Source organism: Lissotriton vulgaris, chromosome 1_1, assembly GCF_964263255.1.
Source record: "Lissotriton vulgaris chromosome 1_1, aLisVul1.2, whole genome shotgun sequence".
Taxonomy (NCBI): Eukaryota; Metazoa; Chordata; class Amphibia; order Caudata; family Salamandridae; genus Lissotriton; species Lissotriton vulgaris.
Window position 1 is genome coordinate 1845598505 of NC_141685.1, and position 25234 is coordinate 1845623738.

Genomic DNA, 25234 nt, shown 5'->3' on the forward strand with positions numbered 1-25234 from the left:
ATTCCTGTTTTATTCCATATACCAGCATGGCATTACTTTTTTCAGTTTCTATTGGGTATATTATTGAACTTTTTGTTCTGAATTACATTTCCAGTGTCCCTGTGCCAACAGTGCATTATTTGTCCCCATGCCTGTTGGATACAGCCGGCTCTTGATACCAGTATTCCTATTGATTTCTGAAGCCCTGTTCATAATTTATTGTCTTGGCTTTTTCTCTGCCTTCTTTCTGTCTTGTCTGGTTATTCTTTCCACCCTGGTTTTCTATTCCATTCCAAATTCAGCCTATGGTCTGTTTATTCCATATCTATTTACAGTTTGACCTCTGACCTGGTCTCTGTTCTGATCAGTTAAGGAAAAGATTTATGTTGTCGCGCCCAGGTCATTTGAAGTCTTACCTTTCTCAGTGCTATCTTCATTCTTGGTACACCTTGCACTGACTACAACAGTCCCAATAATACAAAGCTCAACTATGACTTCGCTCAATGACTATTGTTAAGAGTGATAAGCTGGTGTCAATACAAAAAAAGTTTCCCTAAGCTACTAAAAGACCTCGTCAAATATTAGTACAATTAGTACATCTCTTACTTTGATCAAATCTGGTTTTTGTATGTCTCCTGTCTCCTCTTGCCTTGGCTTCCTTTATAGCCATCTCTCGTCCTCTTTACTATGCCATCTGTGATCACACTTTGACAGTACACCCTGAATAGGCTGGTGTTTACCTTGCTCTGTCAACTTGCTCAGTATTACCTCCAAAATTACCCGTTCCTTCCTTTGCTCACTGACACCATTGGACGATAAGTGCCCTCAACGGAAATCTGGATGTTCTTTGGCCCAATAAGGAGACTACCTTCTCTATATATAAATCTTTAGGGCGTATTTTTTTATAGCAAAAGTTCCATATTTGAGCACTAGCGCTGAAGTCAAATACCCGGTTGTGTTTATAGGAAACTATTATGTGTTTGAATGTTTGGCGCGCCTTTCCATGCCTTCTCTAGAACATAATTGCTTACAGTGGAAATGCAGGTGGCTAGAGGTGGTACATGCAATTTTGTTATTGTCACTAAGTGATTTGAATGTTATTAGGGTTGAGGTAAGTAGACTGTTGGTAGGGCCGAATGATGTGTGTGTGTGGGGGGACACATTGGCTATGATGTTAGACATTGTTAAGGAATGTTTATCCATAATTTGAACAATCTTGTTTCATATTCTATGCACTGGTGCAAATAGTTTGGCTGGTTGGGTACTCTCCATAATTGTGATATGCAGGATAAGCGTCTAAAAAGACTCAGTCCCTCACTTATAATATTAATAATAATAATAATAATAAGGGAAATTTGTATAGCGCCTGGTTACGCGCAACGGCGTGTCCCCGCGCTGTAGTGAGTGGAATCAACAGAGTCACAACCGCCGAAGTCGGCCCGGCTTACTGCGTGTAGAGGTGAGTCTTTAACTTCTTCCTGAAGCCAAGTTCAGAGGGCTCCAGGCGAAGTTCCAGTGGTAGGGCATTCTAGCTTTTCGTGGCCAGATATCTAAAGGACCTACCCCCCATGCGTGCCTTTTTTATCCTGGGGACCTTTTAATGCCCCTGTACAGGAGGAACGCAGAGTGCGCATAGGCGCGTACCTGGTGACCAGGCCCTGGAGCTGAGCCGGTGCCTTACCGCACAAAATGCGGTGGCACGTACAGAGAGCCTTAAACTCAACCCTGCTCCTTACTAGGAGCCAGTGAAGGGCCTGGAGGGCTGCCTACTTATGAAAGTTGGAATGTCCGAGAGCTGCATAATTGGGGAAATGTGAGGCTAATACTGGCCTATTTGGACAGGATAAAGGCAGATATAATCCTATTACTGGATACCCACTTGGAGCCTAAGCGACAATCAGTCTTTGCTACTACACATGGTTCATATATCTATGCCTCTTCCATTGGGTCATATGCACAGTTCTAATAAGAAAAGTCTGTCAACTTCAAATTGGAAGCCTCCTACTTGGAGCCTGCAGGAGGGTTTTTTTCCTTACTGGCACACCATTTTTTATGGCACTGGCACTTTTCATTGAAGAATTTGGCTCTTTGGCTATTCTGTGTGTGTGGGAGGGGGTGCTCAATTTAGCTCTTGATTCCCACCTGGACTGGACTGCCAGTCCCATGTCCTGGGAGATGTGTTTTCTCGCTACTCTTCCTCCAAGAGGAGTTTACCTTAATTAATATTTAAGAATATCTTTGACAAAGTGTATTCATAGTACTCTTCAGTACACAATAGTTACAGTTGGACTACTTGCTGATAAGCACACACATGACTTATTGGATGGTGGATACGGACTATAACCTTTGCACCCTATCAGATTACTCTCCAATTATTTTGGGGTTAGCTCTTCCATTCAAAATCCCTGATTTGGCAAGCTGGGGTTTCCCATCATTAGCATTACAAGACACTGTTTAATGAGGTACTTTTAGCCTTTATTGTTGAATTCTTTGACACAAATTTCCGCTCAGCCATGTTGTATGCCGCAGTTTGTGTGGTTTTCAAGGTCTATATTCAGGTTATGGTGTTGTCAAAGCAGGCAGGAATATTGACAGATATTTTTGCCCAGTTAATACATTGTGAAAGGTACATACCTACATTAGAAATACAGCAGTTAATACATAATGTTGGCAAAACCCTGGTCGAGATTAATAAGAACTTTATTAACTACAGGGAACAGACCAAATGAGAAAGTTCGATATTTGAGGTAATATGCAGTTGCGTGCACATACGGAGGGGGAACCATCCCGGCAAGACATTGATGGTGTACTTAAGGCTTCGTGTCACAAGCCTCCTTCGGTCTCAGTGATCCAAGCTAAATAGGGTTCCTGGCTCATGACGAGGATATGCTGCAGGAATTTGCTTTGCATTATATGCAGTAGTGCACTTCCAACGCAAGCAAGAGCTTGAAGGGCACCGCTGAGTACTTGGAGGATGTTTCCCTGGCATTGGTAAGAGGTGACTTGAGAGTACCACTAATTACTCCATAGTGCTTTGATAAAATCCTCAAAGCGAAAAAGAATTTCCCTGGAGAGAAAGCCCCTGGATCAGATGGGCTAATTGGTGCATTTTACAAGTACTATGAAGATATTCTAATTTCACATCTGCTTAGCATTTAAAATGTAGCCTTTAAACAGGGCCTTCTACCAACACAAACCTGGGACACTATCCTCCTCAACCCCAGAAAAGAAGCTAGTAAATGCCAGTCATAAAGCCCACTCTTGAGCCTGAACTTGGTTAATAAAATATTGGCTAAGGCTGAAGTGACCATCTTGGACTTCTGCATGGACAAATTAGTCTTGCCAGAGCTACCTGGGTTTATAATAATAATAATAAAACCATTTGTAATGCGCCTGGTTACTCAAAAAACAGTGTGTGCCCGCGCTGAATACTGCAAAGAAGCTCAAAGGAAGGAACACGGGTACGCCAAACATGGGCAAGGGAAGGGATAGGGATTAAGTACGTGGGAAAAGAAAAGTTTTAAGTTTTCCCCGAAACCTGATTTCAGAGGGTTCCATGCGGAGCTCGAGTGGGAGCTCGTTCCAACACTTGGCAGCCAGGTATCTGAACGAACAGCCACCCATCCTGGCTCTGTTGATTTTGGGGATTTTGAACAACATCGTTCCAGAAGATCTCAGATTCCTGGTGGGGCGATATATTGTGAGAAGGCATTGTAGATATCCTGTACCAGTGCCATGGGCGATACGATGGGCAAAGCATAAGGACTTAAATTTAATTTGTTCCTTGATGGGGAGCCAGTGGAGTTTGGACAAGGCAGATTTCCCTGAGGCTCTGCGAGGAAGTTTGAGCACAAGGCGCGCAGCGGCATTCTGAGCACACTGGAGTTGGTGAAGTCCTTTTTTGCTCAAACCTAGTAGCAGGCCGTTCCCATAATCCAGATGGGGGGTTACTAGGGCATGGACAATGGTCTTCCTGGAATCCATGGGAAGGAGGTCTAATACCTTCCGAAGAACTTTCAGTACGCTGAAGCACCTAGCTGTGACTTTGCTGACATGAGGCATGTATGAAAGGTTTGAGTCAAGTATTATGCCCAAGTTACACACCGAAACCACAGGACAGGGCGGACTGCCTAATTCCGCAGGCCACCACATGTGAGACCATGCGGAAGATGATTTTCCTACCACCAGCAGCTCGGTTTTGTCGCCATTAAGGCGGAGGCAGTTGTTGTTCATCCAAGCTGCCACGGAAGAAAGACAGTTGGAGAAATTGGTGGCATCTTCTCTGTGGTCGGGCGTGAGCTTGAACATCAATTGGGTGTAATCAGCGTAGCTGACAATGCCCACCCCATAAGTCTCAACTATGCGAGCCAGGGGTTCCATATAGAAATTAAACAAAGTAGGGCTCAGACTCGAGCCCTGAGGAACCCCGTGGCTCGCCTTCCTGAGAGAGTATTTAAAGGGGGGGCAGTGCATCTGAAAGTTCCTGTTGACCAAGAAGGACTCCATCCACGCAAGGGCGTGCCCCTTTACTCCCATATCAGATAGCCGAGACAGCAGCGTTGAGTGCAGCATGGTGTCAAAGGCTGCACTTAGGTCTAAAAGTACCAACGCTTCTGTCTCTCCCTCGTCCACTATGTGCCTTAGACTCTCGGGGGAGAAAAGTAGGGCTGACTCAGTAGAGTATCCAGCTCTGAAACCTGATTGTGTGGGGTGCAGGAGAGAATGTTCTTTCAGATAGCTCATGAGCTGCCTATTCACTACTTTTTCCACAATCTTTGCTCAAAAAGGGAGGAGGGAGATAGGGCGGAGGTTTTGAAATTGGGAGATGTGGATGTTGGCCTTCTTTTTAAGGGGGATTACTTGGGCGGTTTTCCAAGCATCTAATACCTGGCATTCTTGAAAGGAGAGCGACACAATAAGACTGATGTAGTCAATTATTTTGGTCTCCATGACTCCTTTGCAGCGAGTCGGCGGGCACACATCGCTCGGAGAGCCAGATTGTATACTGTTTGCGATGCTGAGTAACTCTTGTTTCTCAGGAGTGATAAAACACGTGAGACCAGGAGTCCCCGTGTTGCTGTTATTGGCTATTACAAGTTTACTCGAAGCGGCCTCATCCTTTGTAAAGGTGGCATGGATTTTATCGATCTTGCTTACGAAAAAATCAGCAATGGAGTCACACAGTTCTTTCCAGTAAGTATCTTGAGCTTCCAATCTGGTTGGGATCGTGAGTTCTTTATAAATAGAAAAAAGTTCTTTAGTGGGGTTGTCCGCTAAGTCAATTCTGCTTTTAAGGTGGCAACTTTTTTCAGATCTCACTAGTTTATGGTATTTATTTAATTCACTCTTATATAGTAATTTATCCTCAAGATTGTAGGGTTTTCTCCAGCTGCGCTCTAGAGTTTTGCATCTAGCTCTGGCAAGTTTTAGTTTTTCCGAAAACCAAGGAGCGGTTTTGGATTGCCTAGCCGGGGGCTTGGATGTCCAAGGAGCTATCTCATCCAGTGCAGTGGACATCCATGGGGGATTTTTTTGAAGAGAATGTCTGAAGGCTTCTTGGTTAAACTTTTTCCAGTTTCTTCGTTTCAGGGAGGGGGGTTTTAAAAAATCTGTTTTCTATAAGTGTGTTGTCAACCAAGAACGGGATGACGAAGTGATCTGACCAAATTATTCTAACCGGAGGGAAGGCTGTAATACCCTCCCTGTAGGCAAAGATGGGATCCAGGAGATGGCCGTGTTGGTGTGATGGGGCAGCAGATTGTAGATTCAGCCCCATATCACATGCAAAGCAACGTCTAACATTCTGAGAACACCTTTCACCATTATGCAACAATAAACTAAGAAGTTGTGGCTATGTTGGTGTTCTTGGATGCCAAGAAAGACTTTGGCTCTCAAAGTGAACCTTTCTGTAGAATGTTGTCATACGTATGGGATCACACCTCAATTAAATATCTAGGTATACACATTAGCCACTTCAAAGATAGCCTACTTAGGGATACTTATGGTCCATTTATTGGCAAATTGATACTTAAGATTGAAAAATGGATCAGACTGCCTCTGTCAATGGCTGGTCGCATTCCAATATTAAAATGGACATTCTTCATGAGTTCATATAACTGTTTCAAAATATTCTGATTGTTTTGAATGCCTCATATGTTTTGAAACATCTAATGTGTGCTGACTAGCCTGATGTGGGTGGGCAAGTAGTTGAGAGATAGATGGAACACCCTTGTTTTACCATTGATGAAGCATAGGTTTGACATACTTACTGCCTGGTCCCTCAGCCTGACTATGCCATCTATTGGCGTGAACCAGTTGAATGGTAGCCACACCTGGTTATTGAAGAGACCATACCGACACCGACAGGTACACTAGAGAGTTTACTATGCACTAAACTACCCACACAGACCCTGGAGAGGCACAACGCAAGGTGCACATTTTGGAGGACTCTAGCTCACAAGGTGGGACACAAGTTGATATGCTCCCCAGCCATTGAGACCCCAGGCCAATTTTTTGTAGATAACCTTTTATATCACTACATGAGTATAAGATCAAGGCAGCAACTAGCCAAGTTGACGTATTCACATATTTCCGGCTTCGGTAAGTCGTCATGGTGCCATTTCACTCATTCCTACATGAACCACTGGATTATACCACTTTGACTCTGCTGTGAACATCAGACAATAAAAGAGGTGGGGTGTCCAAGCTATACAAGATATGTATGAGTAAGAGAGGACACTCAACATATTTAGCCAAAAAGCTGTGGGGAAAAAGACCTGAGCTTGGTGTTGGAGAACAAGATATTTTAAATTCTGTTGTGCTCAGACGAATTTGGTCTCTGTCAATTATGAACGAAAGTTGCTAAACCTTAAAATTATTAGCAGAATAAACTACTCCCTAGTATCCATGGGTAAATGTGATCGTTCTGTTAGCCCTGAATGCCAAGGGTGGCACAGCAATATGGCAGATTTCCTAAACGTTGCCTGGAATTGTCAGGAAATACCCCACTTCTGGGTCAAGATTAATAAGGTAATATAAGAAATTACAGGGCATATATCAATACTGACTCCCTTGATGGCCTTACTTGGGTATGGAGCTGAAATACTTAGATCGGTAACAAGAATAGCCCCATTGTTAATTTTAGTCGCCAAGCGTATAGTAGGTATAACTTGGATGCTGGGTTCCCTGACTAGATTGAATGATCTGATGCAACGTACTGCAATATAGTTGCTGATTGTTATGCAATGCTACTACCACCCCAGAGTAAATCGAAAGACATTTGGGGCCTGCTGAGCAGTTCCAAATTACCAAATAGGCAAAGTAGGAAACAGCCTATGGGTCCACTTCTTTTAGAGGTCTGGCGACAACGGATCAAAATATTATTGATTTGATCTGATCTTGAAAGGAAATTACAATCAAGCTTTCTTAATTTGTTTCCATAAGATAGGAAAAAATTAATCAACTCAAAGAAACAAAAACTTTACATTAAAGACTCTATAGAGAAAATACTGAAATGAATGTAATCTACCCTTTAACAACTTAAAGTACCTGAACCAGAGACATCAGATTCAAATAACAGTTTGTCTCTCAAAAGCTCATCTTCTGGCAGCTGTCAGTTTGTAAAAAAATCCGGAGCAAAGTACGTATGTGTAATGTAATTGGTTTAATGAAATTGTTAGTTACTAAAATTAAAAAAGTATTAGGAGATCATTTGTGAGGGATGGGTGGGGCGGGGGGGGGGGGGGGGGGAATGTCAACTGCCTAGGGGCCTCCACAGGGTTTAATCCGGCTTTGGGACCTATTTGAAGTGTCAGACCCAACCCAGTACATGACATCCAAAATCAAAATGATGCTTTAGGGTGCAAAGATACCACACAAAATGTTATTACATTGTGCTAAGGTGGATTCCGGTCTGCTGTATTTCTCAGTATGATATGCTCAGTACCAGGATTTGTCAATATATGAACACACTACACTGTTTTTATACTTAACTCAAAACTTAAAGTTTAAAATGTTTGCTTGATCGTACAAGAGAACACATTTAGGCCCCACTACTTTCAAAGTTCACCAACCACCACTGGGCATGATTAGTAGGGGCCGGTATTTGCTACGAGTGGAGGGGGTGGGCAAGGATGGGATAAAATAAAAAATAATATTACAAAAAAATCTTACTTTCAGTCACCCACGTCCCACCTCGCGCTACCCTGCTCCTTTTCAGGAAGTCACAGGCTCACAGCCTGCCTTGCAGCCAATCCTGAAGCTGCTCTTGCATGAGAACAGCTTCAGGATTGGCCTGAGCGCTCTACATTAGTGCTCCAGGACAGACAGTGAGTCTTTGCCTGCCATCTCCAACCCCAGCAATGCAGCTGGGTTTAGAGAGAACTTTATTTTGCATGATGGTTTGGCTGGCATGAGATGGCTGGCCAAAGCATCATGTGGAGTGAAGGGAGTGCGCCACCACTCCCCTCAGTGCTGTCACTCCCCCAAGACTTGGCAAGAAAGAAGAAAAAAAATAAGTGTGGTTTTATTTTTCCTTTCCTGATGTATTTTTTGGGGGTGGGATGCTGCTCAGCTGGGTATGATATGCTCAGGCAAGTTTTTATTTTTTTAAAATTTTTTTAACACAAACTTTATTTGGTATTCCTGGTGTACATTACCTAATTAAGCAGTACTTCACATATGTTACTTTTAAAAAGAAATGATCTGTGATTTATATACATAACATTTCATATCTACATGACACAAGTTGTTCATGTGTTCCTGTGCATAACCATTTTACAGAAACCAAGGATAAATTAGTTCATCTTGGCATTATAATCTTACAATATATGCTTCATGCTTGAGGCATATTATAACTAGAACCCAATGCATCCCACCTACCCTAACCCACCCCTGATAACCAAACCCGCAACAAGAAAACAATTGCCGCTGTGAAATTATTACTGGTAGAAAGTACCAGTTGATAAGTACAACCAATATTGTTAGGGAGGACAAGGGAGGGGATGCAAGAAAAATACAAGGGGCCAGGGAGAGGAGAGCGGGAGGGGAATGATAATCCACTCAGAGGTCACCCAGCTAAGGGTTCAGCCGCTGCGAGAGGGGGGATCGAATAGCCACACCAATATTAGTTTGTGGAGTTTGAGAGTCCACTGAAACCTCCTTCGTGTTCGTTCTAAAAAGCTATACCAATTGCTTCCATTCTAATGATATTTGACGTTTTTGTAGTCCCCTGTGTTCCTCCCGCTGCAGCGCCTCCTGCTCTGCAGTAGCCCAACGGAGGACTTCCTCCTCCCCTTTACCCGCACTTGCTGGTGTACGAGATTTCTAGCTCTGTGTAATTAGCCTTTTTGCAATCATTAGGGCTAAGCCTGCAACTTCGATTTCTTGGGAAGTAGTAAAAGGTCTAAAATACAGGCTTCTACAGTATCCCAAAGCGTACGTCCTGTTAACACAGACAAGTTCTGGATAACTCCTATCCGAAACCCAAGCAGCGCCGGGCAGGACCACAACATATGGATAAAATCAGCGTCTTGGGCATGGCTTCTGGCGTGGCTTCTGGGGTAGTTCGAGGAGGCAGTAGTGTACATGTTGTGTCGAGTTTTCGGGGTGAGGTAAGCCCTATGCAAAATAAATAATTGTATTACTTTCAATCAGCAGTTACGAGATACCTTTCTAGGATGTTCCAACATTAGTGTCCATTCCCTAGCTTCCAAATCTTGTGATAATACTGTTTCCCATTTATGTCTGAGAGGTCTTAACGGGATATTCAGATGTTCCCTCAACCCACGGTACAACCACCGGACAAGATGACGGCCATGCCCCGTTAAGTGAATGGACTTCAACAAATGAAAGGTGGGAGGTTCTCTCTGGTCCACTAGCCAGTATTTGTGAATGAAGTGTGTAATCATGGCATGTATGAGGAAAAGGGTGTCAGGCACCGCATTAGTGCGTACAAACTCATTGTGAGGCATCAGGTTACCATCATGAAATAAATCTCCAATTGTCCCAATCCCTAGCTGTGTCCAAACCCAAATTTGTACCTTTTTTATTATTCCACGTGTTGTGGGTAAGCCTCAGAGGGGGATATTCGGGGCATATGGGAAAGGTATTTTCACGTATTTATGAGCTTGTCTCCAATAGTGAAGTGCTATGCGTGAGGAAGGGAGGGTTCTGCACTTTATCTGCCCCCGGGCACAGCAATGCCTGTAATGTACCACATCCAAGGCGGTGCCGAGAATACGGTATCTAAAATAAATTATGGCCTGGTAGTCAGTATGCCAGCCACTGCAATTGCCCAACTATGCAGTATACTTTAAAATTGGGTGCTCCCATCCCGCCTGCAGCGCTGGGAAACTACCTCTTGGCTAATGCCATTCTATGTCTGCTCAAACCCCAAAGCAAGGAGGTCAAAAGGGTGTCTAGAGTTTTAAAAATCCATGCTGGGAGGATAACAGGAAGGTTTACAAATTGATGAAGGAGCCGGGGCAGCATGACCATTTTGGACACCGCAAGACGGCCCGCTACTGTGAGCGGTACAGTATTCCAAAATGAAACCTGGGACCTAAGGGAGTTGATGGTCCGCATTACGTTGCCAGCTATTGTGTCGGCAGTGGTTCTGTATAGATAGATTCCTAAATATTTAAAGGTTATAGGTTCTACTCTAAACTGAAACTAGCCAAAACTTAAAAAGGGGTCGGCATACATATTATTGAAAGAATATGCTATGGACTTAGAGGCATTGAGATGTAACCCTGATAGCTTCCCGAACTGTAAAAACACATCCACTATTGCCTGTATACGTTTATGCAAGTCCTGAAAATACAATAACATGTCATCTGCATAGAGTGACACAGAATGGACTGTACCATGAATGGGAATACCATAGGGGACCATAACTTGCCATAGATATTGGGATAGAGGTTTGAGCGCCAGGACAAACAATAAAGGCGACAGGGGGCAGCCCTGTCACGTGCCTCGATAAAAAAAATACGCTGGCGATATGATCGAACCAGTTTTTGCGCAGGCTGTGGGGTTAGTATAGAGTGATTTTATCCAGTTACAGTCTGTCGGAGGTAGTCTGAGCTTGGTCAGGACAGCTAACATATAAGACGAACTCAGTGTATCAAAAGCTTGGCATATACTTAGAGCTAGATATCCAGCACGAGGGAACTGTGCTGAGGTCGCATGGGAACAAACCCTCGCTGATCTACATGTATGAGTTGAGGGAGCACGGGAAGAAGCCTAGATGACAGAAGTTTACTGAGTATTTTATACTCTGTATTAAGGTTCGGGTTTGCAGGATGTCAGCTCAAGAGGATCTTTGTCAGGCTTCAGCAAGGAAGTGACTAATGCTTCTCTAGTTGTGGGGGGCAGTGTACCCTCAGCAAGCGAGGTAGTGTAAAGCTGCAGAAGTTTAGGCACCAGCGCTGTTGCAAAGGTTGAGTAAAATTCAATAGGGAGCCCGTCAGACCCTGGTGTTTTATTATGAGCTAACACCTTAATCGCCATTTTAATTTCTATTGGTGTAATTGGTGCTTCTAGGTCTTGGACATCAGAGTCAGAAATAACTGGGAGGTCCACCTCCACAAGAAAGCGAGTAGTAGCGTCTATCATGTCTAGATGAGGAGCCGCATATAGAGAGGCATACTAGGAATGGAATGCGGAATTTATCTCAGCCTGTGTGGTGACCTGCGTTTGCTGGATATTAATAATTGCCAATATGGGAGTGGAAGTTGCAATGAGCCTCGCCAATAAGATGCCTCAGAGTGCGTGCGAAGTGTGTAAGTGTTAAAGTCGATCAATCTTCAACGTTCCATATGTGACCCTAGCAAGTTGTAAGCGTTCCACCCCATCCCCGTCCTTCTGGGCCTCCACCACCTGTGCTTGCAGTTTGCCCTCCAGCTCCGTGAGTTCTCTAATCACTTCCCTTCTAAATCCCACCAAGGAGCTCAAGGAGACACCCCGAATTGACACCTTAAATGCCTCCCATTTCAGGGATCGGGTCATGGCTGTACCCTCATTAATTGTAAAATATGTAGTGATGGCAGTGGCTAATGTGGCCCTATACACTTGGTCTTCTAATTGTAAGGGTTGCATGCCCCAGGTCGGGATGGGTGTGGGAAAGCGTCCCCACTTGAGGTTCAGTTCAATGGTATTGTGGTCTGAGATTGTCTTACCTAATTAAGTACAGTGCGAAATGGTCGAGGAGAGTTCGGGTGAGCACAGGAAATAGTCCAGGCATGTATGCAACATGTGGGGGTGAGATTAGAAGGAATATTCCTGCATGTGTATGTGCTGGGACCTCCAAACATCTATTAAATTCCATCCTTGTGCACAGAGCAACAGCGCCACAGCCTGGGAGCACGCGGTTGTGTTTAGCAAAGGAGGGTGAGAGCGATCTAGGAGTACATCAAACACTGCATTCATTTCACCCCCTAGTGTCCATGGATAACAGGACCTGTCAGAGAGGGCTAGCGAGACCCGGGACAGAAAGGCATCCTGGTCTGCATTTGGCACATAAAGAGATCCAACACCACTTGTGTACCATCTAAGGTCCCCCATAAGAACATGTAACGCCCTTGTTCATCTATCTTACTCTCACTAAGGGAGAAGGGTATCCCCGCCCATATCCATACTGCAGTCCCTCTAGAAAAGGCAGAATATGCAGTGGCATATATTTGATCCCCCAGCGGAGCTGCAGTTTCGCGGTTTTCGTTGGCATTAGGTTTGTCTCTTGCAAATACTTTATTTGGGCCTTGCGGCGGTGTAACTGTGCTGCTATACGATGGTGCTTAGAAATTGCTCCCAATCCCCTGATATTCCAGGATAAGATAGTGTAGGATTTGGGTGTAGTCATCATCAAGGCACCTTGGTGGAACCCACACACTCCCCCCCATCCCAACCCACCTCCCTCCATCCCCCCACACATCGGACCATGCGGCAATAATACAAAAATAAAAATATAACCCAATACTGGGTCCAAAAATCTAAGTTCGCTCGACCAAACTGTGTGAGAAACATCAACATGAATCACATCAACCTGTTGCTATCGCCTGTGGGGGGAGGTTGCAAACAGTACTGTTCCTTAGGAAAAAAAGAAAGAAAAGAACACAAAGCATGGAATCGCCCAGGACAGGCCTGGCCGGGTGGACATACCATAGCGTCCCCAGTTACATAGTGAAGAACTATAATACCAACTCACCGGCTGCCGCAGGGACCAGCACCCACCACTGCGGGAATAAGGACATTTCTTATAACACAATTTTGTAGCACACTGGCAGTCTAGGCCGATAAAACAACCTTATAAACATCACATTGACTTATCATTCCAAGGGATCATTACTCAGCTACGTAGACACTGAAGGGAAAAGTGGGGCACTACCAACTGATTCAGAGTCCGAGTTGGCCTCAACTGATGGACTGGTGCTGATAGGTGGGCGAGGTGGGCGGAAGGCCGCAGCAGATCGAAGAGTCTCTTGCCTACCCTCCAACACCTGTTGCTGAGATGGAGAACCGGAGCCTGTGCTCTGCATCACAAGACCCTTTCTATGTCTCCAGGGAGCACGCTATGACTTCGGCTACGTGAAGTCCATCCGCTTTGCAGGTAAAACATCTGGAAAGGTTTTGTCGAGCCAGTCCCAAACTTCGTCGGGTGAATCAAAAAATAACGATCAGTGATTGTATATAACTTTCAGTTTTGCTGGGAATAGCAATGCAAAGGTGAGGCCCGCAACACGACTCAGGCCTTGACCTCCAGAAATGAAAAGTGTTTACGCGTACAGCCAGGGAAGATAGCTATTCTCACATTGTCAATTTGCATTGGATCATTGTCGCAATCCGCCTGCAGCACATGATCCCGGTCCCTGTAATTTAAGATTCTGGCCAGCACTGGTCGGGGGTTTGCGCCAGGAATTGGATGGCATTTAGGTACGCAGTGGGCCAGTTCGACGGTAAAATGGGCGGACAGGCCAGTTGGGGCCACACTCATTTTCAGCCAGTTTTCTATGTAAGTCATCGAGTTAGGGCCTTCTGTTCCTTCCGGCAGTCCAACAATTCTAAGATTATTTCTCCGGGCACGACCTTCCACATCGTCTGCACGGGCCTGGAGGGAGTCGATTTGCTGGCGTATTTAACTAAGTTGTTCGGCATGGGCAGCTACTTGCGGCACCACTTTTTCCAGAGTTTGTTCCGCAGACTTAACTTTCTCCGCTAACTTTCCATGATCGGCTTTGAGGAGATTGAGCTCCACAGAGATCATGCCCAATCGGTTCTCCAGTACTGTTTGGGAAGCTCGTATTTCTTTTAAGATCACGTCCAACTTATCTTCCGGAGGGTTGGATATGGCTCCGTCCTCAGGGTAGCAGGACCGGACTGAGGAGTGTCCAGAGTGTGGTGAGAGTGACCCAGTCCTCCCAGATCCAGAGGTAGATTTTGTCTTGCCCCTGCCCATTATTGCTGGTGTGTTGGGTGCATGCAGACCAAGTCGCTGCAAGACCAGGGGTGTCCCCTGTGTAGCACGTGCCCTACCACCACTGGCCCCAAGGCCCACTCCTGCTCAGGCAAGTTTACTAGCAACACTAAGAGACAGGGCTTGGCTTCCTATGAGCTTTGAGTTAGATTTAGTGAACTGCCACATGTTAACACATAAAGTCCGAAGATTTTGTTGTGATGTACTTCTTTGATGCTGCACAGGTTTTGCTGACGTCCCATAGCAACTAAAAAAAATGGGGGAGGGTAAAATCTTTTTTTTTCAACCAGCAGCAAGCTACCAATTCTACGTCCACCTGACCCAGAAATGCCCCACAGAACAAGAATTCCTTGTTCTGCTCTGAGGAATCCTCGAATGAGATATGTTGGTCCCTCCAGCACGGTCAACGGTGAGATGGACATTGCAATAACCTTAATAATAATTATATTAAAGTTAATTACACTGGCCGTCATGTGCTAATGCTCTTCAAAGCAACTTTCCAGCAGGGGGAGCTTGTGTAGGGCTCTGCCTGTGAGCAAACCAGCAGGACCCCGCAGAAAGGCACAGCACACAATTTCCTGCTGGGGAAGTTGCTTTGAAGTGTACAGTGAAGGGTCTGGGCAATGCATTTACCTTAAGCAAAAAAACAAAAACAACTGTGGTTCTGACTTTGGGATTTTTTTTTCCAGTCTATGGAGTAGAAGGTCAGTCCCAATTCTGCTCCATTGGTGGAAAAACAAAGCACATTTCTTGTGTTCTGCCTCCTCCACAGGCATTTTGCCCACCTCTGCTCACCACGATCTGCATCTTTTGCATGGGCCACCAAAGAAAATGACATGTCTTCCTCTCTGCTGGTCCAAAGCAAGTTTATTTACGTGGGCTGCTGTAATCAAGTCACTTGTGTCTTGTTTGTAGTACTATAAATGATATGGCCCTAAAAAGGCACGTTACATAGTTGGGGTCAGCATTCTTTGTTCCCTGGCAACCAGGGGAACTTTAGCTTTACAAACTAAAATTCTTAAATTACAAGCGCCATTAACGTTTGAATATTCAATTCAGGAAGTCGTCATCAGCCTTGTTCTTGATCAATTTAAATAAAGCCGCATTTTCCTGGAATTTTCAGCCTGATTCACAATGTAATGCAGGGTTGCTCTAAAATCTTACGAGCTTACTTTTTAAGAATTCCCAAAGATTCCTAGAGTACTTCTACAAATCAGTGACTAGCAAAGATTCCCAAGAGTACTCGCACACAACTGATACATGCAGAAATACCAGAGGAAAGAGGAAACTAGAGCTAAGGGTCTATTCAAACACACCACATAGAGCTCGGAACATAGGAGGGGAGTAACAAAAGAAAAGAATACTTTTCTTCAGTCAGCTTCTCAGATCACTGAAGTCCATTGACAAAGCTGCTTCTATAGAGCACTGTTCTCTAACATTAGTGAGTAGTGGTACCGTCCAAGCTTCATGCAATAGCTGGCCTGAAGTTCACATCAAAGGTTTACAAAATATCGAATCACAGGAGGGGCACCTAATTAAAATGAATTAGGCATGGCACAACTTGTGACCCCCTGTGACTGGCTACAATCACAGGGATGGTATCCTGAAAGGGAAAAAAAATAACAAATCCATATGACTGCGTTCCAGAACTGAAACCTTTTCTTTTAAGCATCCCCATGCTCCTTAAAAGAGCCTGGGTTGGTGTAATGAAAAAAGTTATATTTTTGAAACCTTCGGTGAAAGGTGTGTGATACCCTGGGCCACATCCTACTACTCCTGAAGCTGCCCCACCGATTTCAAAGTGAATAAGGTCTAAAGGTGACCCCTTTCCCGTTGTGAATGAAATAAAAGGGCACACATTAGCCTTTAGTGTGTTTAAAATGGAACCCACAAAGGTCTACTGTGCTGTGAAGTGTGACACGTGTTATCGTGATTGGTTATCAGGCGTTTCAATTCTTAAAGACAAAGGCTCAGATAAATGTGACAGCTCGTGTAAAGGGCTGGCAAGAAGCTGCTAAACATCCCCTTTTATCAAGCTGCTTTCAATTGCAGCATAAGGTTCTTACATAATGTGTATTACTTTACCTTTGCGTTGCCGCTGAGTGAAGGCTGAAGAAGATGAGTTAGCTTGGAGTTTCTGTATGGTACATGTAAAGCATTAGTCTTCAAAGCTGTAAAAGCCTGTCAAAGTAAAACAATTTTTTTTTATATATTAGGTTTGGTAAATATGTTGTTTTTAGTCACACTTGTCAGCGTCCTCTTGGCAGCAGCATACTTTTAAGGTGTAAATATTTGACAAATTTGCCTCAAGGCACTTTAAAAAAATATAGAAACAGATGTACAACTATTTTTAGCAGTCGCAAATGGGAAATCGGACAGTTTGCGCCTGCTAAAAAGGGTTGTGTGTATGTGCAAACCCTATATTGTGAGTCGGCAACCTATTACTGACTCGCAAAATAGGGTTTGCGAGTGGCTATTAGGAAGGGGCGTGCCAAGGGCGCCCCATCCAAATAGCGAGTCTCCTCCTAATAGCGAGTAACACTGGCATGTACCATTGTTTTTCCACCACAAATGTAGTCGCAAAACAATTGCAGTTACCACCTACTTCAAGTAGGTGGTAAGCCAGTCGCAAACAGTAGGGGGTCCCCAAGGGATCCCTTCTTCTTTGTGTTGGGAAGCACAAACATTTTTTAAGGGCAGGCAGTGGTCCCACGGATCACTGTCTGCCCTTAAAAAATTAAAAGGATACTTTACATTTTTTTTATTTTTAAATTCATCCCGTTTCCGTTTAAGGAAAATGGGCTGCATTTGAAAAAAAACATAGCTTTATTTAAAAAGCAAACACAGACACGGGGGTGTGCTATCCCCAGCTAGTCCACCAACTATGTGATATGTGAGATTCCTAAAGGGCCACAAATTGTGTCACCAACCTCATTAATATTAATGAGGTAGGTCTTTAGCGGCCTCATTAAGAATCACAAACAGTGTCTGAGACACTGTTGTACATTCCCATTTTGCGAGTCGCAAAATGCCACAATTTGTGATTCGCAAAATGGAATGGTTGTACATCTGGCCCTTAGTGTTTGAAATAAGTACATAGTGGACTGCTTGCCCTGGAAACTGCAGTACCATCTAGCAGTTAAAGCCAGCCTGCACTGGCTGCTAATATAGCCAAGATAGCTCTACATCGCAAGTGTTATTCAGGCTCCAGGCTCATTTGTCAAAACTAGAACTGCACCCTAAAATGTTGTATAACAAAAGGGACCCCAGTAATAATGTTAGCAGACATTTCCATGGTGGTTACAATTAAGCCAGGAGTTTTGAGGTATGAGCTATATTACTGGGACGCCCCTTGCTATCAACACATCAGTGCCTGGAAATTGCAAGACATATTACCCCAGAGAAGGACTCCTCTCTCGAACATTGGAGGCAACAATAGTGTGAGGAATTACTTTTCAGTTACCAAGACTGTTTACAACTGTGCTAAATAATTTTTGCTGTGACTGCTTTATTTTATATGGCTAGAAACAGTGTGCTACAACCACTGCATCAGTCTTCCACTATACAACCCTTAACTAAAGAGGTAAGTCCTCAATCTGAGACAGGCATTCCACTAGACAGGTATAACAAATACATTTCTACTACAGAAAATGTAAATATATTTTAAAATAAACTCCTCTGCCCCTTCAGTACCAACTGTCATCCTTTTTTGTCGTCCCCTGTTGGAAACAGGTCACGTGGCCTCCTTCTAGAGCATTCCTGCAGTTAAGGGCTCATACTGCATTGTCATCATTCACTCTGACTAATGTATATTCCTCAGTATTGCAAGATATTTAGCATAGTCCTGCTCTCAGTGATTGTTGTGGCCTCTGGACCTGTATCAGGTCTCAAAGATTTGCTAAGCAGCATAGAGCACTAGTGAAGCTGTTCCTTATAGAAAGACTCTGGAAGCCCCCAAACCGGTGATATAGCCAACATATTCCACAGGTCAATGAAAGTCTGGTATAGCGTCTTGGCAATTGTATTTCCAGTTCAAGTCATTAACAATAACCTCCAGCAGATTCTATAGAATGACCAACATATAGAACTGCCCACAGCATGCTATTCCATAACATCTACATTCTGAAATATCTCAACACATCTTCCTCCTTTTAATATTCGAACAAAGAAAACTTAATCAACCCCCATACGGAAATAATATATCTTGCAGGATACAGGCAGAATTTGCAAGAAAATATGAGCGGCGCTCAAAAACATGAAAACATATGTAAAGGTAAGATAAATACCTCTCACTGTGCTCCTCCTAAACTGTTGACTTACATAGATTTTCAAAGCTCCATTCTCTCCCCCCAACCAGCTGAGTTCAAATTCACCATCCACACAAGCCACTTGATCTTCCACTTCTTGCGTACGGGAAATATGCTTCACGGGCATTCTTGACAAATAATCAACAATTACATATCTTTTACCTTGCACATATTCCACAGCAAAATTGTAGTCCATCACAGACAACAATCATTGCGAAATACGAGGCATCAGACTCCCTTGTAAACCCCGCCTGCACTTAAAAGTATGTACAAGAGCCTTATGATCGGTTTTGAGCACAAACGGCAATCCCCACAAATAATACCTGAAATGGTACATTCACCAATAATAGGCTGAAACCTCTTTCTCAATGACAGAATACAATTGTTCTGCACCTTGTAATTGTCGGGCCACAAATCCAATAATCCTTTCCCCTTCCTCAGCCACATGGGTCAAAACTGCCCCAAGACCAACATTGCTAGCATCAGTAGGTACCATAGTTTTCCTGCTAGTGTCAAAGTGACCTAATGTCGCTGCAGGAGCTAGAGATTGTTTTACACGAATAAACGAATCTGCACACTCTGGAACCCATTCAAACACATTTCCATTCTTTAGCAGTACTTTCATAGGTTCTACCACGTCTGAAAAATTTGACACAAATTTCGAACAATATTCAGCAAGGTCCCAAAAAGATGTCAGCCGTTCTTTGTTGATGGGATAATGAGTGTCCTGTATTGCCTTCATAATGGGTTTTTTCGGTCTTATTCAATTCGCAGGCACTTTATGTCCCAAATAATTTACTTGTTCCAACCTCAAATGGCATTTTTCTCTTTTTTTATGGTCAACCCATGAATTGCTATCCTCTCCAAAACCTCTTCCAGCAACACATCATGATCTTTAAACAATTTTCCCATCACCATGATGTCATCCTGAAAACATAGCACCCTCTGCATACCCTCAACACTTTTTTTGCAATATCCTCTGAAAAACAGTAAAAGCTGACTCTAATCCAAACAGCACTCTTCAGTATCGGTACTCTCCTAGTGGTGTAAAAAAAAAAAAAGTCAACGGGGCGAGATTTTGGATGTAAGTTTACCTGATGGTACACTGCTGACATGTCCAAAACACTAAACACATTACCACCACCCATCATGGTTAGCATTTCACCAATGTTAGGTAACGGCTACCTGTCCACCCATTTATTTTCATTGAGATCCCTCAAGTCAATACATAGACGGATCTTATTTCCTTCCTCCGGAGCAACTTGCAATGGGGGACAGCCATTTGGCTGATTCAATTGGCTCAATTATTAATCTTTCAGTAGTTTGTTTAATTCTTGTTGGAGCGGTTCTCTCATTAAATAGGGTATGGTTCTCATTTTGTGCAAAACAGGTTTAGCATGCTTCTTGAGGATAATTTGGTACGTACATTTCTACAATACACACAATTTTTCAGAAAACACTTGAGGGAACCTTTCCGTAAGCTCCTTTCCCCACTCACTGCCCACATCATGTTTCACTAATTCACTCTCATTCACCGGTTCTACCACCATGACCGGTCTTTGGCATTAGGATCAATCACAATGTTCAAGTCCCTCTGGTGGCACCAACCCAAAAGAATTGAACCCTCACTGATTATATAAACTCTCCCATGCACCCCATGTCACTTGAAAAATATATAAATCCATTGTATTTATTAATATATTAATCCTCTTGCCACCGTATAAAACAGCTTTCACATCAGATTATTGTCAATATTTAATCTTGGCACCCAATTCATTTTGATATGTCTCCATAGAGATCAGAGTAAACAAACTTCCAGAATCAGCCAATACTTAAACTCTCACAGTTCCTAATATGATTTCACAATGGGGCTTTTCCAATTTTCCTGTATTTTCTTGTCTTATATTTCCATCACTTGTACAGTTGTTCTCTTGAATAGTAGCGCTCTCTATTTTATTTATAGACAATATTATTTCCACTTAGTTCACACTGACCTTCGACCATTTTCACTCTACCAGTTTGTGCCTTCCCCTTTGATCTACAAACGTTTGCCAAATGCCCTCCATTTTCAAACGATCTACACGTCATATCTCTTGCTCCACAAGCAAAACTAGAACTAATGTGCCCTGCACACCCACACCTATAACAGGTTACAGTCATACGTTCTTCAAATATTGGAACTGTAGAGCTTCCATTCTTAATAGCTTTTTAGAGCTCTCTTTCCTGACATCTTTTACTTCTATCGCAAGTTCTTTTTCTGTAATTTTTGTACTGCTTTTCCCCATATCAATCTCCTTCAGCCACACAGTGGCGTGCTCCAAACTCCGTGTAATTTGTATAGATTCTTCTAAATTGGGATCTTTTGATGACAATTTTCTTTCACTTGCTTGTTGTTTGTACACCTAACAATTTAGTCCCTAATTAAAGAATCAACCAAGTTTTGGAAAACACAATCAACTGATAGACCACGCAAAGAGGCAACATAGGTCATGATGTCTTCATCTGGTCCTTGTACACTACAAAAGAACCTATGCTTCTTGAACACTAAATTCACTTTGGGTGTGAAGTGCTTCTCCAGCATTTGTAGTGATATGTCATACAAATTAATTGGCTGGTCGTTTCTAATGCCCAACAAAATCTCAGGTAAGTATCATAAATTCTTCTACCTTCCACGCCTAGGTGGTGCAAGAGAATAGCTTGCTTTTGTACAGGACCATATATATCCCCTCTAATAGCTAACAAATAGGCGAAGAACATATTCTTCCATCGTTTCCAAGGATTTGCAGGTTCTCCAAGCACTGGTAGAAAACTTGGAGGTGCTGCCATGCTTTGCTCAAGCATACCTGTAAGAATAGTAAATTAAAAAACCAAAACAAATAACAAAACAGCAATCCAACATAATAGGCTGACACAAGTAGCAAATTATTTAAAATAACTAACTAAAATAATGTTAGTTGAATTGAGTCTTCCAAGTGTTCTTTTCAAGTTTGTTGTTTGTTATATTTTATAGAGTGTTGTTTATTTAAAGACGGTATTTTTTCTATTTCTGCTTTTATGAAGGAAAGTCTCTTTTCTATGTCTAGCTTCACCAGGCAACAGGCTTCATCAGCCTTGCATCACCACTTGTATGCTGTATTCACATGACCATCCGGTAAGTACGCATCTCTTTATTACTTTTGGTTACATCAATGCGTGTTAAATGTCAGCCGACATTGAACTATCAACAGTAGAGCATGCGGCTGCTGCACGTGGAGTTTTGGGCACGGTCTGAAGATTACTGCCAGTAGAGCGTGTGCAGGCTGCTGCATGCAAAGCTCGGAAAATAATTAGGGGTTTGTTCTAATACTCCTGCCGCACCTGGGCAAATTTATCAAGCAAAAAAACGAATTAATGCAGAGGAATAAATAACAAATTCCTATAGGGAAAAAAATGGGTACTTGATCTCTGAACTGTCTTTCTTCTTTATAACTCAAATACCAACTCCAGGTGTACTATCCAAAACAGACTTTAGCTTTTTTTTAAATATATGAAAGAAGCATAAACATGTACACAAATATATACACACATATACATTTACAATTCCTTCCTACCCATTCTTACTAAATACGGTTGCTAATCACAAAAAAAAGAAAATTCCTTCAAAAAGCAGTCCGGAGAAGAGATATTCCAATACACTATAGAAGGGGTAGATCAACCCTCCACATAGTAAAAGAAGTGTGTATCCAATTTTCTTATATGCAAATCTTAGTCTATAAGACTCCTCCATTCTGTAGGGTGGACATGTTTCGGCCCATTGATTCGGCCCTCATCAAGACATGGGCAAAAGGAATACAATACTGCCTGCTAGGGGGTTTCCAGTGCTCCGTATGGATACTGGAGGAAGAATCTCCTCTACAGTGTCTCTGCAGTGACACTGGTCTGGGTGAATCAATAAATGATAAGTCTGTAATACGGAGCATTAGACTTCACTGTCTAATGCTTCACTGTAAGTAAAGGGGACAGCTAATGGCAACGTCTGTACAATAAAGAATCAGGGAACAGCCTCCACTTACGACTGCTCTCAAAGAACTGCTGTAATAGGAGTAGCAGGCTTGCAGCAAGACAAAGGCTGGACAACTTCAACATCCTGACTTCCTGGGGATCCAATCACGTGAAGCCTGAAGATTGCTGCCCATAGGTCATGCGCAGGCTGCTGTACTTGAAGCTCGGAGCACGGCTGAAGATGCGGCTTGAAAATTGCTGCCTAATGGCTGTTACCTAGTAACATGGTTGAATAAAAGGTGTGTTTATTTTTTGGTTATGGCACCTCTAGTGTGGCGCTTGAAGTTCTGTTGCTGCTTCGAATATAATAATTAGTTTAACTCCAAATTCCACAAGTATTAGGCTTACGTGTATCATACTGCGCTCAAAAACAGTGAAAGAAACATTTACCGTTGAAGGTTCAGTGTCAAATGACATGGGTCTTTGCATGAGTTCTTGTAGTGCTATCTTAATATAAATAGCGTTGTTTCAGAGGTGGAGGTTAGGTTGTCCTTTCTGCTCTCTGTGCAGAGCTAACACGTTGCCACAAATTGTAGTAAACACACCATCCCGGTATAGTTTATTGGTAATTTTATCTCCAGTTCAAGTCATGAACAGTAACCTCCAGCAGATTCCATAGAATGAGCAACATCTAGAACCGCCTACACCATCCCATTCCACAGCATCATCCCTTTCATCACTGTAAGTACTACATTCTGAAATATCTCCACAGAAGCCCAGCGAGTCTTAGTTTGTGCTTTCTGTCAAGCCTCTATATGGAAACCCATGTAACACTACTAGTGTTGCCGGTAGGGAGTTGCCGGAATGTTCAATGTCTGCTTTTTCATGAAAAGCGAGAGGGTATTATCAGCATGGCTCGCGGACTTCAGTGTTTGCGGCTGATATAATGCATGATATAACGGTAGAGTGTGTGGCCTAACGGGCAGAGCTGCCGACTTTGGAGCTGGGGAATCAGGTTTGAGTCTGGCATCGGCTCAACATCCTGTAATTCTGTGCAAATCACTTAATCTCTCCCATGACTACCAAAAATGAATATCCTCGTGTAATGTAACTGGTGCTCATGTAAAGCGCTCCAATACCTTCGGGTCGAGTTGGCGCTATATAAAACTGCAAAAAACAAACAAACTGCTGAGTAGGGCGTCTTGCAGTAATAAGAGATCAGTTCTTTGGAGTTCACATGTTTCCTTTCATATTTATATCTCAACCTGCTTTCATACTCATTGGTGAACTCCTCAATAGTGTTTGCTAAGGTAACTACTGCAACAGTGACCTCTGGGTAGGACAGCCATTCTTGGACTAACAAAGTAAGGTTTCAAACTTTTGAGCCTCTTCACACAGATTGTGATTGAGCATGATCTTCCTAAAGTGGTAACATACGTTTTGGCTTGTTAACAAATCTTCAATAAGGGTTTTTATCAAAGCCTTAATTGTCTATCACAACTGTGTTTCATGTAAAAACTGCAATATTAAATCACAGTTTCCAATACTATAGTGACGCCCTCTTGGACCCACTTTGGTTCCCCTTTTAGTTTTACATTTTACACGTTTTTAGCTGAATTTGTTTTAGAAATATTTTATTTACATGATATTATTCTAGCAAGATGTTGTACATGCTGCTTGTTTTTAGAAAGCCTTTCCTGCTACATTGTCTGTATTTCCTGTTCAAGGCTAAGAACAGAACAAGATATCTTAGTGTTTGCGTTGTCCACCTGGTGACAGCTTCTAACATCTAGAAACATCATTGCATCAGAGCTGTAACTCTAACACAGTAGTTTTAATATATAAACAGTGCACTGTCCCTTTATGGGTCAGAGTGGCATTCCAGCCATAACGGACCTGGAACCAATGCTGTGTTCAACATGCAGCTCTGCTAACGCTCATCTTCCATCCAGATTCTGCAGAGAGGGATTTCCAATCCAACTCCAGACTAAGGCATTCAGGTATGGGGTTTCAGGCTAACCTAAGAGACCAAGTAGAGGGTAGACGCACTATGCTGTCAGAGTAGGGGTAGTGTTAGGTAGAAATAAATATATATATATGAATCTGACTGCCATTGTTGGACTGTTCATTCTTTTCACCATGTTTATAATGCTGGTTACATTGCTTTGTTTTATTTGATTAATTATCAAAGTTCACTCTTTCTATGCAAGATTACGATTGTTTCAATAAATGTTTTGAACATTTCCTTTGTATCTTTCTTATGTTTACCAAGGGCATGCATGAGTAAACAATGAAAGGGGTAAGATCTGTTTCTATAATTCCCTTGAGGATCAGAATGTTATATTCGAGTTTGCCAAAATCAGCTGTCACCGCAGATAGGTTAGGGGTTTGGGTGAGACAGTGTGAGCTAGCTAGGAATTGGGACAACAATCTCTGATGGTGTAAATGGACTCCGTCCCTGCACTCTGACGCACTGTTGTTCTAATATGCAGTCCTGTCT

The 25234-nt window shown here is 42.9% G+C and overlaps 1 protein-coding gene across 1 annotated transcript in view; it reads right to left on the reverse strand.

Annotated features, from left to right (window-relative positions):
* Positions 1-25234, reverse strand: part of LOC147751304 (uncharacterized) — a 538297-nt gene that overhangs the window by 52048 nt on the left and 461015 nt on the right. Inside the window, exon 13 of the mRNA XM_086938187.1 lies at positions 16532-16627. Coding sequence (XP_086794313.1) covers positions 16532-16627 — 96 coding nt within the window. The remainder of the gene's footprint in view (positions 1-16531; positions 16628-25234) is intronic.